The sequence below is a fragment of the Tenrec ecaudatus genome, chromosome 3 (assembly GCF_050624435.1).
Source record: "Tenrec ecaudatus isolate mTenEca1 chromosome 3, mTenEca1.hap1, whole genome shotgun sequence".
Lineage (NCBI taxonomy): Eukaryota > Metazoa > Chordata > Mammalia > Afrosoricida > Tenrecidae > Tenrec > Tenrec ecaudatus.
Genome location: NC_134532.1, coordinates 206,325,751 through 206,342,362, shown reverse-complemented (window position 1 = coordinate 206,342,362; position 16,612 = coordinate 206,325,751). Strand labels below are relative to the sequence as shown.

Genomic DNA, 16,612 nt, shown 5'->3' with positions numbered 1-16,612 from the left:
TCTGTGGTTGTAAAGGCTTGAAGATAATAAACAAATGGCCATCTAGCTGAGAAGCAACAAAGCCCACACGAAAGAAGCACACAAGCCTGTGTGGTCATGAGGTGTCGATGGGATCAGGTACCAGGAATCAAAGACCCAGAACAAAAAATCATACCACTGTGAATGAGTGGGGCTGTGGAGATCTAAAGCCCATCTGTAGACAATTGGACATCCCCTTACAGAAGGGTCATAAGGAAGAAATGAGCAAGTTCAGGGTGCATGCAGTAAAGCATCGGCAAAACATACAACTTTCCTCTAGTTCTTTAATGCTTACCCCCCGCCATTCCCCCACTATCTTGAACCCAATTCTACCTTACTGGTACAGGTAAGAGTTAGCACAGGGAATCCAGGGCAGATAAACCCCTCAGGACCAATAATGAAAGTAGTGATACCAGGAGGGGAAGGGGAAGGTGGAAGAAAGGGGGAACTGATCACAATGATCTAAAAATAACCCCTCCCAAGGGAATGGACTACAGGAAAATGAGTGAAGAGAGAGAGAAGTTGGTGTAAGACATGAAAAAAATATGTATAAATTATCAAGGGTTGATGAGGGAGGGAGGGTGAGGGAGAGGGAAAATGAGCTAATACCATGGGCTCAAGTAAAAAGAAACTGTTTTGAAAATGATGATGGCAACATATATATAAATGAGTTTGACACAATGGATGGACGTATGGATTGTGTTAAGAGCTGTAAGAGCCCCAAGTACAATGAATTTTTTTAAAAAGAGAGTGAATTGCCATCTTCTATTGTCTTTTCATCTATTAAAATTTAAATAATTCATTTCCAGATTCTTTTTGTCCTTTCACAGATTTATAATGCTCTTAGTATGGTCTGGTACAGCTCATTCCTATCTTAGTTGATTTAGTTTTTTTCTGATGTGGTCCTAGATGAGATTTTGTCCAACTAGACTTCCTAATCGAGTGGTTGTTAATATATAAAATGCATGGTCATTTATATGTATACATTTTCTGAATATTTTCAAAAGTTCTAAAGGTTTATCCAGATAGTCTTCCATATTTTCTGTTTAGACAATCACATTGTTTATAAGTAATCAGTACTTGGCATGTCCTTTCCCTATCTCCTTATTACTTCTTCTTAAACTTTTGCTTCTTTTACTCATCATGTACAAAGGATTAAAAAATTTATGGAAACATTCCATTATCTTTCAATTCCATTTTTTCACAAGCTTTTTGAAGCCCTTTGTTCTCAAAATACACCAACATATGCAAGAGACACCTCATAATGATGAAAATCAGTGGTTAAAAAAATTCTTGGTCCTGTTCTTTGAGTCGTTAACTTGTGATGTTTTTGGTAGTTCTGCAGTGACGCCCTTTATCATTGTTAGTAGAATTCCCACCTGCTATAGCTCCCCCAACGACTAAAAAAGAGGCACAACGCCTAGTGGGCCTCTTCGGATTTTGGAGGCAACATATTCCTCACTTGGGTGTTCTACTTCGACCCATTTATCAAGTGACACGAAAAGCCTCCATTTTTGAGTGGGGCCCAGAACAAGAAAAGGCTCTTCAACAAGTTCAGGCTGCCGTGCACGCTGCTTTGCCACTGGGACCATATGATCCAGCTGACCCAATGGTGCTAGAGGTGTCAGTTGTAGATAAAGATGCAGTGTGGAGTCTTTGGCAGACCCCTATTGGTGAATCACAGCGTAGACCATTGGGATTTTGGAGTAAAGTCTTGCCATCCTCTGCAAACAATTACTCCCCCTTTGAAAAACAGCTGTTGGCCTGTTACTGGGCCTTGGTGGAGACTGAACGCCTCACCATGGGCCACCAAGTCACCATGAGACCTGAATTACCTATCATGAACTGGGTATTGTCTGACCCACAGAATCATAAAGTTGGACGTGCGCAGCAACACTCCATTGTTAAATGGAAGTGGTATATATGAGATCGGGCCAAAGCAGGACCTGAAGGAACAAGTAAGCTGCATGAAGAAGTGGCCCACATGCCCACAGTCTCCACTCCTGTCACATTGCCTCCTTTCTCTCAGTCTGCACCTATGGCCTCCTGGGGAGTTCCTTACCATACTTTAAGTGAAGTCCAAAAAAGTCATGCTTGGTTTACTGATGGCTCTGCATGATATGCAGGTGCCCCTCGTAAGTGGACAGCAGCAGCACTACAGCCCCTTTCTGGGATCTCCCTAAAGGACAGTGGTGAAGGGAGATCTTCCCAATGGGCAGAACTTTGAGCAGTGCACCTGGCCGTTCAGTTCGCATATAAGGAAAAATGGCCAGATGTGAGACTGTATACTGATTCATGGGCTGTGGCTAATGGCTTGGCTGGATGGTCAGGGAATTCAAAGGACCATGATTGGAAACTTGGTGACAAGGAGGTGTGGGGAAGAGGTATGTGGATAGACCTCTCTGAATGGGCCAAGAAAGTAAAGTTAATTGTATCTCACATGAACGCTCACCAAAGGATTACCTCTGAAGAGGAGGACTTTAATAATCAAGTGGATAAGATGACACGTGCTGTGGAGACTGGTCCTCCTCTTTCCTCTGCCACTCCTGATATTGCCCAATGGGCACATGAACAAAGTGGACATGGTGGCAGGGATGGAGGTTATGCATGGGCACAGCAACATGGATTTCCACTCACCAAGGCTGACTTGGCCACTGTCACTACTGAGTGTCCCATGTGCCAGCAACAGAAACCAACATTAAGTCCAAGATATGGGACAATTCCTCGGGGAGGTCAACCAGCAACTTGGTGGCAGGTTGATTACATAGTGCCACTTCCATCATGGAGGGGACAGCGTTTTGTTCTTACTGGAATAGACACCTATCCTGGATATGGATTTGCCTTCCCTGCACGTGATGCTTCTGCCAAAACTACTATTCGTGGACTTATAGAATGCCTCATCCACCCGCATGGCATCCCACATAGCATTGCTTCAGATCAAGGAACTCACTTTACAGCAAATGCAGTGCGGCAATGGGCCAATTCCCATGGAATCCACTGGTCGTATCATGTTCCTCATCATCCTGAAGCTGCCGGCTTGATAGAACGATGGAATGGGCTCCTAAAGACACAATTACGGTGCCAACTAGGTGGCAACAACTTGCGGGGCTGGGGCAATGTTTTCCAGGAAGCTGTATACGCTCTAAACCAGCGGCCAATATATGGTGCTGTGTCTCCAATAGCTAGAATTCATGGGTCCAGGAACCAAGGGGTGGAAGCTGGAGTGGCACCACTCACTATTACTCCTAGTGATCCCCTTGCAGCATTTTTGCTTCCTGTCCCAACAATCCTGTGTTCCTCAGGCCTGGAAGTCCTGGTCCCGAAGAAAGGAACTCTCCCACCTGGAAACACAGCACGGATTCCACTGAACTGGCAGCTGAGAATGCCCCCTGGGCACTTTGGACTTCTCATGCCTTTGGATCAACAGGTCAGGAAGAGTGTCACCGTACTAAGTGGTGTGATTGATCCTGATTACCAAGGAGAAATTGGACTGGTACTACATAATGGAGGTAAAGAAGAATATGTCTGGAATCCAGGAGATCCCATAGGCAGACTCTTAGTGTTTCCATGCCCTGTTATTAAAGCAAATGGTAAGTTGCAGCAACCCAATCCTAACAGGACTTATAATGACCCAGACCCCTCAGGAATGAAGGTCTGGGTCACCCTGCCAGGCCAAAAACCACAGCCAGCTGAGGTGCTTGCTGAGGGCACAGGTAATACAGAATGGGTAGCAGTAGAAGGTAGTTCTACCTATCAATTACCACCACGTGATCAATTGCAAATGCGAGGCTTGTAATTGTCAATGTATTTTCTTTGTATGTGATTATTGCGTATATTTCCTTTGTTCAAGTATGTTATATCAGATATAATTTGACTCAGTGTGTTTTCATTTATATGTATGATAGATGATTGATGATAAGTATAAGTGTGATTTCCTTAATATCTGGAAATTATTTAAGTATGTATGGGTAAAGAATTGTGTATAGGTGCCAGGCTGGCAAGGGGTGGATTGCTACAGTTTATTGTGCCAGCCTGGCCGATAAACACAAGTAGGATTAAGTGAAGGGTAGAGGGAGAAATGGCTCGGTGAGCCTCATTTGGTCGTTCTGTGCCTCAGTTTAAAGGGGTACACTACCTGTGGGATGCCTAGCCTGTGGACTGTGTCGCTGTAAGTTGAGGTCCCTTTAAGCCCACACGATTGGAATGTTCATCTCTGGAGTTGGGGACTGACAGTTGATGACAGTTGGGGACCTGCCTTGCTGTTTGCTGCCTGGGTATATATAGCCCAGCTCTCTCTACAGAAGGGGACTGGCAACTGGCAGCTCTCAAAACTTGAAGGACTGCTAGTGTCTCACTGTTTTATATTTTAACTGTTAATTTCTTGTATTATCTATCTGTATATTATTTAACGGTTTATTTTCTTGAATTATATATCTATCTTTATAAATATATTTATACATAATTACTAGCAATCTGGTTTGTCTCTCTAGAGAACCCTGTCCAATACACCACCTAGTCTTAGTTTCATAAGCATGTGCTTCAAAAAATCATAGTCTGTGCTCAGCTTTCGCAGTATGATTTTTCTTAATCTATACATATATACTTTTTATTTCTCAAATTTGTCAGTGTGGAACATCTAGGTTTTTTCCCAAATATTGATTCATCTGGGTAGTTTTAGTCATGATTTATTCTCTTTTTGTTCTTCACTGGATTCCATTTCCTAATATTTCATTTAGGATTCCACACATAAGTTTATAAGTGTCGCTGGATTATAACTTTTCTTGCTTTTGCTATCCTTGTCTGCTTTTGCTAATCTCCTCTATTTGGATAAGCAATAGCCTGTATACAATAGGAATTATCTATTGCTTCACAGTAATATAAAGTTACCTGTAATGGAAATTGAGCTACCTTATGATCCTGTAATCCCCCTATTGAGCATCCAGAAGAAGTAAGAAATAGACTGCAATCAGCCATCTGTGCTCCCCTGCTCATTGTGGCGCAATCTGCAGTAGCAAAGTTCTGGACGAGTGGATTATAAAACTCTGGCACAAGGGGGAACCGATCACATGTAACCTCCTCCCTGGGGGATGGGCAACAGAATAGTTGGCGAAGGGACACGCCGGGCAGTGTAATATAAGATATAATAATAATTTATAAATTATCAAGGGTTCATATGGGAGGGGGGAGCGGGGAGGGAAAGGGAGAGGAAAAAGGAAAAGGAGCTGATTCCAGGAACCCAAACGGAAAGCGAGTTTTGAGAATGATGAAGGCAACGAATGTGTAAGTGTGCTTTACACAATTGATGTATGTGTGGATTGTGATAAGAGTTGTATGAGCCCCAATAAAATGACTTTTAAAAAAGAAAGAAAACTCTGGCACATATACATGGTAAGAGTTCTATGCATCCCCCAAAACCAGTGATGAACACATGAAGCACCTTGTCTCACGGGAAGAGTTGGAGGAAATTATGCTGAGTGAAGTTAGCCAAGCACAAAAGGACAAGCACAAGATGCGTCCAGAGAGGTAGGTCCAATCAACACAGTGGGAACAAAAGGAAAACTAATACATAGTTTACAGGTGAGGGACAGGCACACAGGTAGGGGACAGACCACGTCCAATGATGTATACAGCATCATTGTGACTCATACCAACATAAAGAAGGGGAAAAGAGGAGCGGAGACATGAAAACAGAGGGGGAGGGAGGAAGACGAAGGCACTGGGAGCCCTAATCCACCATGGTGTGTGTGGGGGTACTGTCTATGTCTCCACAGGAAAGGGAGAGGGGAACTGGACTTCAACCTGGTGCGCCAAGCCTTGAGGGCAACACACTGGAATGAAGCAGGGAACTAACAGAGAGGTTTGCGGCGCCGACCCTATCCCAGCTACATCGACCCTCCTCCCCTGAAGAATGCACGACAGAGGACAACACTGACGGTACAGCCAAGGAGAGCGGCAGGTATTCTCAGACCACATGGGAGCAAACTATGAGGCAAAGAGAGACGAGAGTGGACAGCATCCTGGCCCACCAAGCTTTGAGGACAACATTCCTGCTCAGAGGAGCCAATGCACAGAGAGGGCCGTAGGGTCGTCCTCACCACAAGACACTTACTGACTTGCTCTTACTGACCCACAGCACTAGAGGGGGCAGCACTGGAGATACAGTGTGGGAACTGTGCCCAGCCTGAACCCCCACACCAGGGCATAATAAGAAGGGAGGGCAACAGAGAAGCGAGGGGAGCAAAGCAATGAAGTCCCCGAGGAATTCTGAAAATAGGCTTCATACAGGGTGGGGCAGGGCTTGGCACTGCAGCACACCCGATTGGGATCAGAAGACCTAAAACAAATAGGGGTCACCCAATTCATAACAGTAGCAAAATTACAGTTAAGTATCAATGAAAATGATTTTATGGTTGGGGGAGTCACCACAACATGAGGAACTGTAAAGGGTTGCAGCATTAGGAAGGTTGAGAAACACTGCTCTAGTTCTTTCATGCTTCCCCCCACCCACTATCATGACCCCAGTTCTATCTTACAAATCTGGCATGTACACTGGTACAGATAAGAGCTCTCGATACAGAATCCAGGACAGATAAACTCCTCAGGATCAATAATGGGAGTAGCGATACTATGAGGGTAGGAGGAAAATGGAGGCGAAAGGGGGAACCAATTGCAATGATTTATGTACAACCCCACTTCCAACCCCAGGGGACGAACAACAGAAACATGAGTTAAGGGATACAGTGGATGGTTAAGGGATACAGTGGTGGATGGTTATAAATTATCAAGGAGTCACAAGGGTGGGAGGGTGAGGGGAGGGATAGGAAAAAAGAGGAGTTGATAAGAAAGGCTCAAACAGAAAGAAAATGTTTTGAAAATGATGGCAATATATGTACAAATGTGCTTGATATAATTGATGTATGGATTGTTCTAAGAGATGTAAGAGCCCCCAATAAAATAAATTATTAAAAAAAAGTTACCTGTAAAACCAAGGGGATTTAAAATTTTAGGTTAAGGATAAGGTAGTTTATAAATGGAATCATTTCATACATTATCCAGATTATTTACAGTTATATTTTCCATTGGATTTATGCATTAGCTCATCTAATTTAAATAAAGCAACTCAAAAAATGAACACGTGGCTTAAATAAGAACTGTAGATAAGTGAGTGAAAATAATACGAGTGTAAGATAACCTGCAAACAAAAAACAGACGAAACAACCGACAGTGCTAATTCTAGTATATCTGTATCAACTATACTGTGAATAATAAGATAGAAATTAAGCCAAACATCTTCTTTCTTAAAAAAGAAAAGTATTTGAAATGTGGACTTAGACCTCCTATTACTAATGAAACTCCCCCTAAGCCTACTCAGGAAGGCCCTCAATGAGACGGACCGACACAGTGGTCCAACAACGGTGAGGTTGGAGACGTCCCAGGCTGTTCTGTTGGACATGAGCTCACCACAAGTGAGAACTAATGCCATGGTACCTAACAACAAAGAGCACACTGCGGGAAAAACCCTGGCTTAAAGTCATCATGACTTCAAGACTTTTTACTAGAAAGGCATTTAAAAAGTGATTATAACAGCTTTAGTTCAAAACTAATTTTTTTAATTCATGAAAAGATTAAAAGAAAAAAAAATCACAGAGTCAATTCCATCTTGCAGCAAGCCTGGAGAGCAGAGCAGGACTGCCCCTGTCGCTTTCTCAGCATGTAACTCTTTGTGGCTGTGGAAAGCATCATCATGGAAAGATGCCTTCACAGAACGCCTTAGTGTGCTCCTACATATACACGTTTGTACACAGAGATGGTGTGAAAGGCATGTGCTCTGGGTCTTTTCCTGATTTGGTATGCATGTAGGCAAGTTTAAAGACCACAAATCCATGTTAAGGCAAAAAAAAATCTTGTAAGAGGAAATCTGTTCCCCGCCCCACCTCTGCTGAAAGTGGTCCACATCACCTCTCGTGGTTCCAAGAACATTCAAAATTTTTAATATTTCTTATATAACTTTCTATTAATTTCTAAAACAACACGGAGATGATCCTTTTCTCCCTTTCTCTCTCTACTACGGCACTAAATTATTATTTCTTTTTTAACACTCTTATTGGCACTTCATCCACATATCACATAAAAATTTCAAAACATAAAGAAGAGCTGTATAACCATTACTGCATTTTTTGAACACTTTCTTCTTCCTTGTACTTACTGTTACTCATGTAACTTAAAAATTGTTGTAAAAATATACACAACGAACATTTTCCAATTTAACAACTTCTAACATGTATAATTCAGTGCCACTGATAGACTTAGGATTTTAGCATATGATACCTATCTTAAAGGAAGAGTTCTGAAACCACAAATGACAATAAATTAACCCTCCCAAATTAAATGATCAATAACAGTTTGAAATATAGATATTACCCCATCACCATTATCCTTTCCAAATCTCCAGATGTTCATACAGACCAGAGGCATCAAAAAGTTCATGAGAAAAATCCACTATACTTGAATTCCATTTTTCCAAGAACATTTGAAACCCCCATCATATATATTTGTGTACTTTCCCTGGAATAGTAGTCATTTAAAATATTGTCCATATCTGTCATTTCCTATATACGTGGACCTAACTGCCTTACTACATAAGTCACTGAATCATAAAAGTTAAGAACTACAAGTTTACTTTCAAACTATCATCGATTCTAACCACACATCTGATGTTTCTGAGTTCCTTCACTGTTGTGGAAATAAAGGAACCATAAGGGTGTCTCCTTTCCACTTTAAGAAAGACCCATTTTTTAATAATGACGGCAACATATGTGCAAATGTACTTGATACAATTGATGTATGGACTGTTCTAAGAGCTGTAAGATCCCTCCATAAATGTTTAAAACAACAACAACAAAGATCCAAGTTTTAGAAATGCTGTTGATTATGTGCATCTGAAATCTGCTTCCCTCTAAAGTCTAGCCAGTGGTTCTTGTGCCACTCATTTCTTCCATGGGTTGTTCATTAGAGGAATAACCCTACAAATATTTGTACACTTACTCCTGAGTAACAAGTAGGTGTTACTTACTCCTAAGGCGTGTCTTTTGTGAGGTTGGGTGTGAAAAGGCTAGATTGGAGCGTCTTGTAGGGGTTCCTTATGATTCTGACCATATTTAGTAGGAAATGGAAGTTCTAATAGGTGAAGCTGAAGCCTCACAGTAAGTTAGACAAGCAGCATGGCTGTCAAATCTGTCAGATGCCAAACCGATGTTAGGATCTACTCTTAGTGGAGAAGCAAACTGCCTTCCCCATCAGCGTGGGAAACACGACATGGAAAGCAAAATAGAGAAGAGTCTAAAAACCCTCTCTGCTTTCCTATGTTCAAAATTCTATGTAGTGGCATCGTTTTCTTCAAAGGGGAGGGGCACCCCCCACAGACAAGCGGAAGGCCCTGGGTGAGAGGGATTGACTCAGTAGCTGCCACAAGAGGCTCACGCATAACCGTCCTCAGGGTCGTGCAGGCCTGGGCACTGTTCTACTCTGTTGTACACCGGCTCCATAGGAGTCAGAGCTGGCTCCACAGCATCTAACAACAACTATGTATCATTTTAATAGTTCTCAGCTATTGCCACACAATTAGACTCATGCAACTTAAAATCTGGGTAGCAAAAAAGGGCAACAAATCAATTCCATATTTTAGTATGTCTTAACTCTAATCTTATATGGAGAACCTTTGCCTATATACTTCTTAGAGCCCTGAATTAATACTTTACTTTCTCAGACCAAATTTAATGATTATTTTTTTATGGCTTCAAAAACTGATATCAATATTCCTAACTAGTGTTAAAAGAAGCTGCTTCTCTCTTCTCCACACCCACTAACAAGACTCTTCTTTCATTAAACTCTCTTAGCTAAATCCAACCTGCAGGCTTCTTATGACAATGTGCCTATACAACTTTTGTCACACGTATTAAACTGCTCCCTTTTCCCAGTTATACTAACAGTTGAAACATAGTAATTGATTTCCTTTTTATTTGTCTATCAGCATTTTTAAAAAAGTTTAATTCATGTTCTCAACTGTCTACTGCCACAATAATTTCCTATCGTACACATCTCTAAAATTATATCCCCCTTAAGTGGTTCACTAGGATTATCTCAGCACCACTTTGTCATGAAGAGATGGCAGCACAATCAAATCTGTTATAGCCAAAGCTCTAAATTCGCACTTCTCTCTGGCCCATCTTACATCAGCTAATTGTAAGTAATTTGACTCCCAAGAGGAACTTCTCTGCAAACAAAAGAAGTCATACATACTTCGCAGGATATTAACATGTAAAATTATCTATCAAACATACAAAAAGGAGCTTACCTTGCTGAGTATGTTGTTCTTGCATCCGATTCACAGTGAGGTCTAAGGGGCCTTCCTGCTCTTCCTGAAGGGAGCTTTCTGCTTGACTCATTTGGATACTTTTACATATTAGACTTGGTCCAATTGAACCATTTCTATTCTCTTGAATTTTACCACTTTTTGAAATGTACTCAATTGCAAACTGACGTATCATCTTTTTCATTAATTCCTGAGCAACTAGGGGAATGTTAGGATCACAGTTCTGAGGAAGATCTACGGAAGAAATAAATATAATAAGTGTTAAAAGAGAGAACTCATAGTGGCAACATTTAAGCTTATTACTGTATTTTTAAAATGCAACAATTTCAGATTTTAGCTTCCCTCCATCAATGCTAGTCAATCCCAGAATTCAATAATATACACTCAATAAATTTAGCTAGTCGTATGTTAGTGTGTCAACCCCAAATTTTGCAGACTTAATCATTTCTTGCAAGGAAACACTTTCTGTCCCAGAGGCAAAATTAGACACAGAAGCACAACAGCTCATTTCCATTTTAGAACTCCTGTAAATGTGTGAACATATATTGTTTTATGTATATGTAACATAATATACAAAATACAAGATTAATTATTTAAGAAAACATCTAAACTCATCACTGCAAATAACTAATGTACAGCTCATATACCAAGAGCTTCAAAAGTTCATGGAAAAATTATCTCTTATTTTCATTTTTCCACAAACTTTTTAAAGCCCCCTCAATGTCATTAAGGACCTTTTCATTCCTCAAAATTTTACATTGAAGAATGTCAATCATATAGGGGAAAAATGACAAAACAGTACCATTAACAGCCAGATAGCATTCTCTAAGGCTCATGGATTATTATTATTTTGCCACTTTTTGGTTAAGACCCTGAAGTTAATAAAAATTAAAAAACAAAACCAAACTCCCAAAGTTAAATTATAAACTTACGACAGTTCAATTGCAAATATTTTTAGCTTGTATCTCCTTAAGAATAAGAACATTCTTCTAAAAAACTACAATATCATTTTTGAGGGTCTTAATTCTTGATCCCAAAGCATGCTGATCAGATGAAGTCTGATCATTTGATTCTGGGAAAAAAAAGTTCTACTTGAAACCTGAACAACAGCCAAGAGCAATAAATGATTTTTATAGTATGAAGCATGAGGAAGAACAGGCCACTTGTACGCATGGACTACAGAAGCTATCGAGTGGAAGTATTGGTGGGTGAGGGAGTATACTCTGATTCCTTTTACTCTGCTTCTTCAACATAAACCAAGCCAAATACACTGTCATTGAGCTGATTCCAACTCACAGGATTTCTAAGACTGTAACTATAGTTTATAGTCAGAACTATAAAATTTTACAGGAGCACTCTCATCTTACTCTCTTGCAGTAGCTAATGGACGTGAACCATCAACCTTGGGGTTAGCAAGCTAAAGCCTAACCCACAGTGCCATCAGGAAGCCTTCCTTCCGAGGATAGTGACTGCTTGGGAAACAAGCACACGTAATTAGGCTCCGTGCTTCTCCTTTGGGTGCAAGGGGACTTACTTCCAGAGTTGTTATTATTTTTTTAAATGCCTCAAATCTTACCAAAGCAGACCCTTTTCCTGTAAGATTAAATTTTTAAACTTCTTTTGCTTAAATAGCAAATTAAGTTCATAATGAACACTTGCTATAAACATTGTTCAGTGACATTTGTTACATTTTCCACAACATGTCAACATTCTCTTTATTTCCATTCTGGTTTTCCCCAATCCATTATTCTAGCTTCCCGGCTCTCTTGTTCCCCCACCCCACCTTTTCATTTTTGTTTTATGGTAAACATTGGAGATTTAGTCTCATACTTTTTTAAAAGAAAGAGCAAACTACTAATCAGCAATATTATTTTATGATTGAATCTGTTAGTAAGCTGTAAGGTGGTTCTTCTAGTCAAGGGGTGGGACTGTCCACTTTGAGGGCCCTAAAACTCAAAACCAAAAGCTCACTTCCATCCAGTCAATGCCAACTCATAGCAATGCTTTAAGACAGGGTGGAACCGTCCCTGTGGGTTTCTGAGGCTGTAACTCTTCAGGGGAGTAGAAGCCCTTTGTCTCAGGGAGTAGCTGGTGTCATGGCGGACCTTGCAGTTAGCAGCTCAACACGTAACCACCACGCCATCAGGGCTCTTCCATGGGCCACGTGAGGCGTGTGCAATCATCAGCACCAGCTAATGTCACGTGCCTCACTGAGGAGTAGTAGTTCCAGCAATCACCTTAAAGCACTCGAACCAAATGCACTGAAACCAAGTCAATACTGACACACAGAGACCCCAATTGTAACTGTTTAGGGGAGTAGACAACCCTGCCTTTCTTTAGTGGAGCAGCAAGTGGTTTTGAACTGCCAACCTTATGGATCACTACACCACCAGGGCTCCACACATTGGGGGCACTGTAACTAACGTTACAGCAGTATAGCCCTCGAATGATATTACAAATACCCAAATGACCCTTGGCAGAAAAAAAAAGCAAAGAACTTGCCCAGTCCTGCTCTAGTACCTACTGGCCCACTAACTCTGGCCTTTTTTGCTACACGTTTATCCCATTCAATTGGAAACTACATATTGTGTCCGTGTCAAATGGTCAGTAGTGATCAATGGGCACATCTAGTTTGTCTGGTCTCAGGCTCTGGCAGAACACCGCTGGTGTGAGCCCTTAGTCCTGTATAATAATTTCTTCTTTGGGTCATTAGCTTCCTTCTATCTCTTTTGTTCCAGAAAAGTAGAGACCAGAAGTTTTATTTTAGATGGCTGCTGGTATAGTTTTAATATGCCGGATGGTACTCACAAATCTAGAACACAGAACATCAACTTTATAAACTCTTCTATGCCATTTAACCGAGCTGTCCCAGGAGCATACGGTTTTAACTAAGCCTTCAAAGTCGGTAAACTAATTTGGTAAAATGTTTTGATTATGTCTAGAGGTCTCTGTAACTGTACCTATTTGTGTGTGTGTGTGTGTATTCTCAAATACAATTTTATGCCTACAGATAAAACAAAAAAATTGAACTGCAAGTATTCACAGCAGCCTTTCTGTATATGAGGGTAAAGAAACGATAAGGCCAGTATTCCGTCCATAGATAAAAGGGCTTATTCCAAACAAGCATGCAAAGTCAATCTCTGCAATCAGTGGATGACTGCAGACAAGTTCCCTCTGTCATGTACTTGTCACCGTCTCCCTAGGATGTCTTTAAACAAGGCCCTGTCTATATAGTGGCTTTCAATGGGATCTGCTGGGCCATCTTAAATTCAAGGCAAAGCTGTCAGATCAGAAGGTTATGATGCCTGTTTTCTGGGATCCTAAAGAGCTTATCTTGATAAATTTTCCTTAAAGGACACAAGATGATCACAGGGGCTTGCTAAAAAGTTTGTTTTTTGAAACTGAAAACTGTAGCAATGAGAAAATTGTGCAAGGAATTTTTCTCTACTACACTGCACCTGTCTATTCTAGAGTGACAGGGCTGTCCTTCGAGAATCTCACCGCATTTGCCCTGCATCCCTGAGCAGACCACGATAGAGAATGTCATGAGAAACAAGCTTCCCATTTTGACATCTGTGGTCAATAAAGGCTTCATGATTTTTGTAATAACACTTTTTTACTTAGTAACCTAGATTCTTCAAGAGATCAAACAATACATCGCACTGAGTAAACCTACTGCCCAAGACCTCTTTGGAAGTGTTGGAAAGCAAGGATGTTACTTGGAGGGTTAAGCTGAGCCAGACCAAGCCGTGGCATTTTCAGTCGTCGCATCTGCATGTGAAAGCTGGACACCGAATAAGGAAGACTGACGGAGAATCCGTGCATTTAAGTTGTGGGGCTGGCAAAGAAGATCTAAAGCTCCATGGACTGCCAACAGAACAAATCTGTTTCGGAAGAAGTAGAACTAGAGTGCTCCTTACAGGCAAGGATGCAGAGCCTTCCTCTTACACACTTTGGACATGCCAGGAGAGACCAGTCCCTGGAGAAAGACATCATATTGGTAAACTAGAGGGGTGGTGAAAAAGAGGAAGGCCCTCAACCAGATGGCTGACAGTGGCTACAACAGTGGGCTCAAACACAGGAACCACTGTGAGGATGGTGCAGGAGCAGGCAGTGCTTCCTCTTATTGTACACAGGGTCGCGATGGATCAGAACTGGCTAACATCTAGCATCTAACAACATCTACCTATGGAGTCAAACACATAGTTTTGGTTATTAGTGTAGAACTACATACAACAATGGTCACAAATGTCCTTTATTTTTCTTAAGTGTCATTCACCTTGGTCACATTGTGCAGACTTCACCTCATTCCGCATTTCCTTTCCCATTAACACAAGTGGTGGACAAGATTTCTGCTTACCTTTCTTTCAAGGCAAATCTTGTTTCTAATCATGTGCTGAAACAAGGTAGGGATTTAACTTTCAGGAATTTTGGTTAACTGACCTATTTAAAACAGTAAGTTACCCAGAAGGAAGAGATAGGGAGTCTAAGACTGAAGTCCGGTAAAGCCTCTCTCGTCTCGGGATTCAACATTTGCTAGACCCCTTTACAGTCTTCTAGCCCAGCAACTATCGCTAGAGGTCCAGAGCTTGTACTCCACACAACTCAGCAAACACAGTAATGGGAAAGGGTGGAGTTACATGACCATCACGCTCCCATCGCCGTATCTGGTAGCAAAACAGGGCTTGAGCTGATATAAGTCCAGTCAGAAATTTCTTTCCCCCCACGTAATACCAATTTGTACAATAGAAGACGCTGTTTCCCCATTTATGTGCATATATTTATAGGTTTAGTATTAAGGTAGCAGATGGACACTGGACCGCCACTCAAGTACTCCCTCAATGCAAGAATACTTTGTTCTATTAAACTGGCATTCTATCAATGATGCGCACCTTCCCAACACGATTGCTAAACACAAAACGGGTGCATAAGCAAATGTGGTGAAGAAAGCTGATGGAGCACGGCTAACAAAATATATAGCATATGGGGTCTTAAAGACTTGAAGGTAAATAAGTGGCCATCTAGCCCAGAAGCAACAAAGCCCACACGGAAGAAGCACACCAACCTGTGTGATCACGAGTTGCCGAAGGGATCAGTTATCAGGCATCAAAGAACAAAAATCTTATCATTGTGAATGAGGGGAAGTGCAAAGTGGGGACCCAAAGTCCATCTGTAGGCAACTGGACGTCCCCTTACAGAAGGGTTGTGGGGAGGACACAAACCAGTCAGTGTGCATTATAGCACCGATAAAACATACAACCTTTCTCTAGTTCCTAAATGCTTCCTCCCACCCCACTATCATGATCCCAATTCTACCTTACAAATCTGGCTAGAACAGAGGATGTACACACCGGTACAGATAGGAAAATGGAAACACAGGGAATCTAGGCAGATGAACCCTCTGGGACCAGTGCCGAGAGTGGCAACACAGGGAGGGTGGGGTGGAAAGGGAGAACTAATTACAAGGATCTACATATAACTTCCTCCCTGGGGGACTGACAACAGAAAAGAGGGTGAAGGGAGGTGTTGGAGAATGTAAGATATGACAAAATAATAATTTATAAATTATCAAGGGTTCATGAGGGAGGAGCAGGGAGGGGGGAAATGAGGAGCTGATGCCAGGGGCTTAAGTGGAGAGCAATTGTTTTGAGAATGAGGAGGGCAATGAATGTACAAATGTGCTTGACACAAATGATATATATATATGGATTGTGATACAAGTTGTATGAGCCCCCAATAAAATGATTTTTAAAAAAGATGCTGCTTATCTCACTGAAGATGCTACATAATGTACTTGCACACTATATATACTTTGAAAAATCAAGAATTTTAGATTCTGAGAAACATCTGTAAAGAGTATGCGGCGGGCCTGTAATAAAAGCCCCATTTTCACCTCCACATTTACTCTTTATTTAGAACCAGGCCGGGACAGAGAGAGGGGCACTGTTACTTGAATCTGGAGTCAAAGACCTGACTGGGCTGGAGCTGCAACCACGGCCTTGTACACGATCTTAGGTTAATTCTAGAGTCACTCTAGGATTTCCTTTCGCCACTCACAGAAAACAAAACAGAATTTGGTAAACAAAAATACTCATCCATTAAGATGTTAAAAGATTTATGAAACAGTCGATAGAGCAGAATTTCACCTGGGGATTTCTGGGGTTGTAAATCTTCATTTTTCTCCCTCATAGCGGATTCAAGCTACTGGTGGGTTCGAACTAC

General features: G+C 41.4%; 1 protein-coding gene across 8 annotated transcripts in view; it reads right to left on the bottom strand.

The window, feature by feature from the left end:
- LCORL (ligand dependent nuclear receptor corepressor like) overlaps positions 1-16,612 on the bottom strand; it is a 201,201-nt gene that overhangs the window by 56,123 nt on the left and 128,466 nt on the right. For all 8 annotated transcript variants that reach the window (XM_075544492.1, XM_075544493.1, XM_075544486.1 and 5 more), the window contains one exon: positions 10,373-10,624. In XM_075544492.1, coding sequence (XP_075400607.1) covers positions 10,373-10,624 — 252 coding nt within the window. The remainder of the gene's footprint in view (positions 1-10,372; positions 10,625-16,612) is intronic.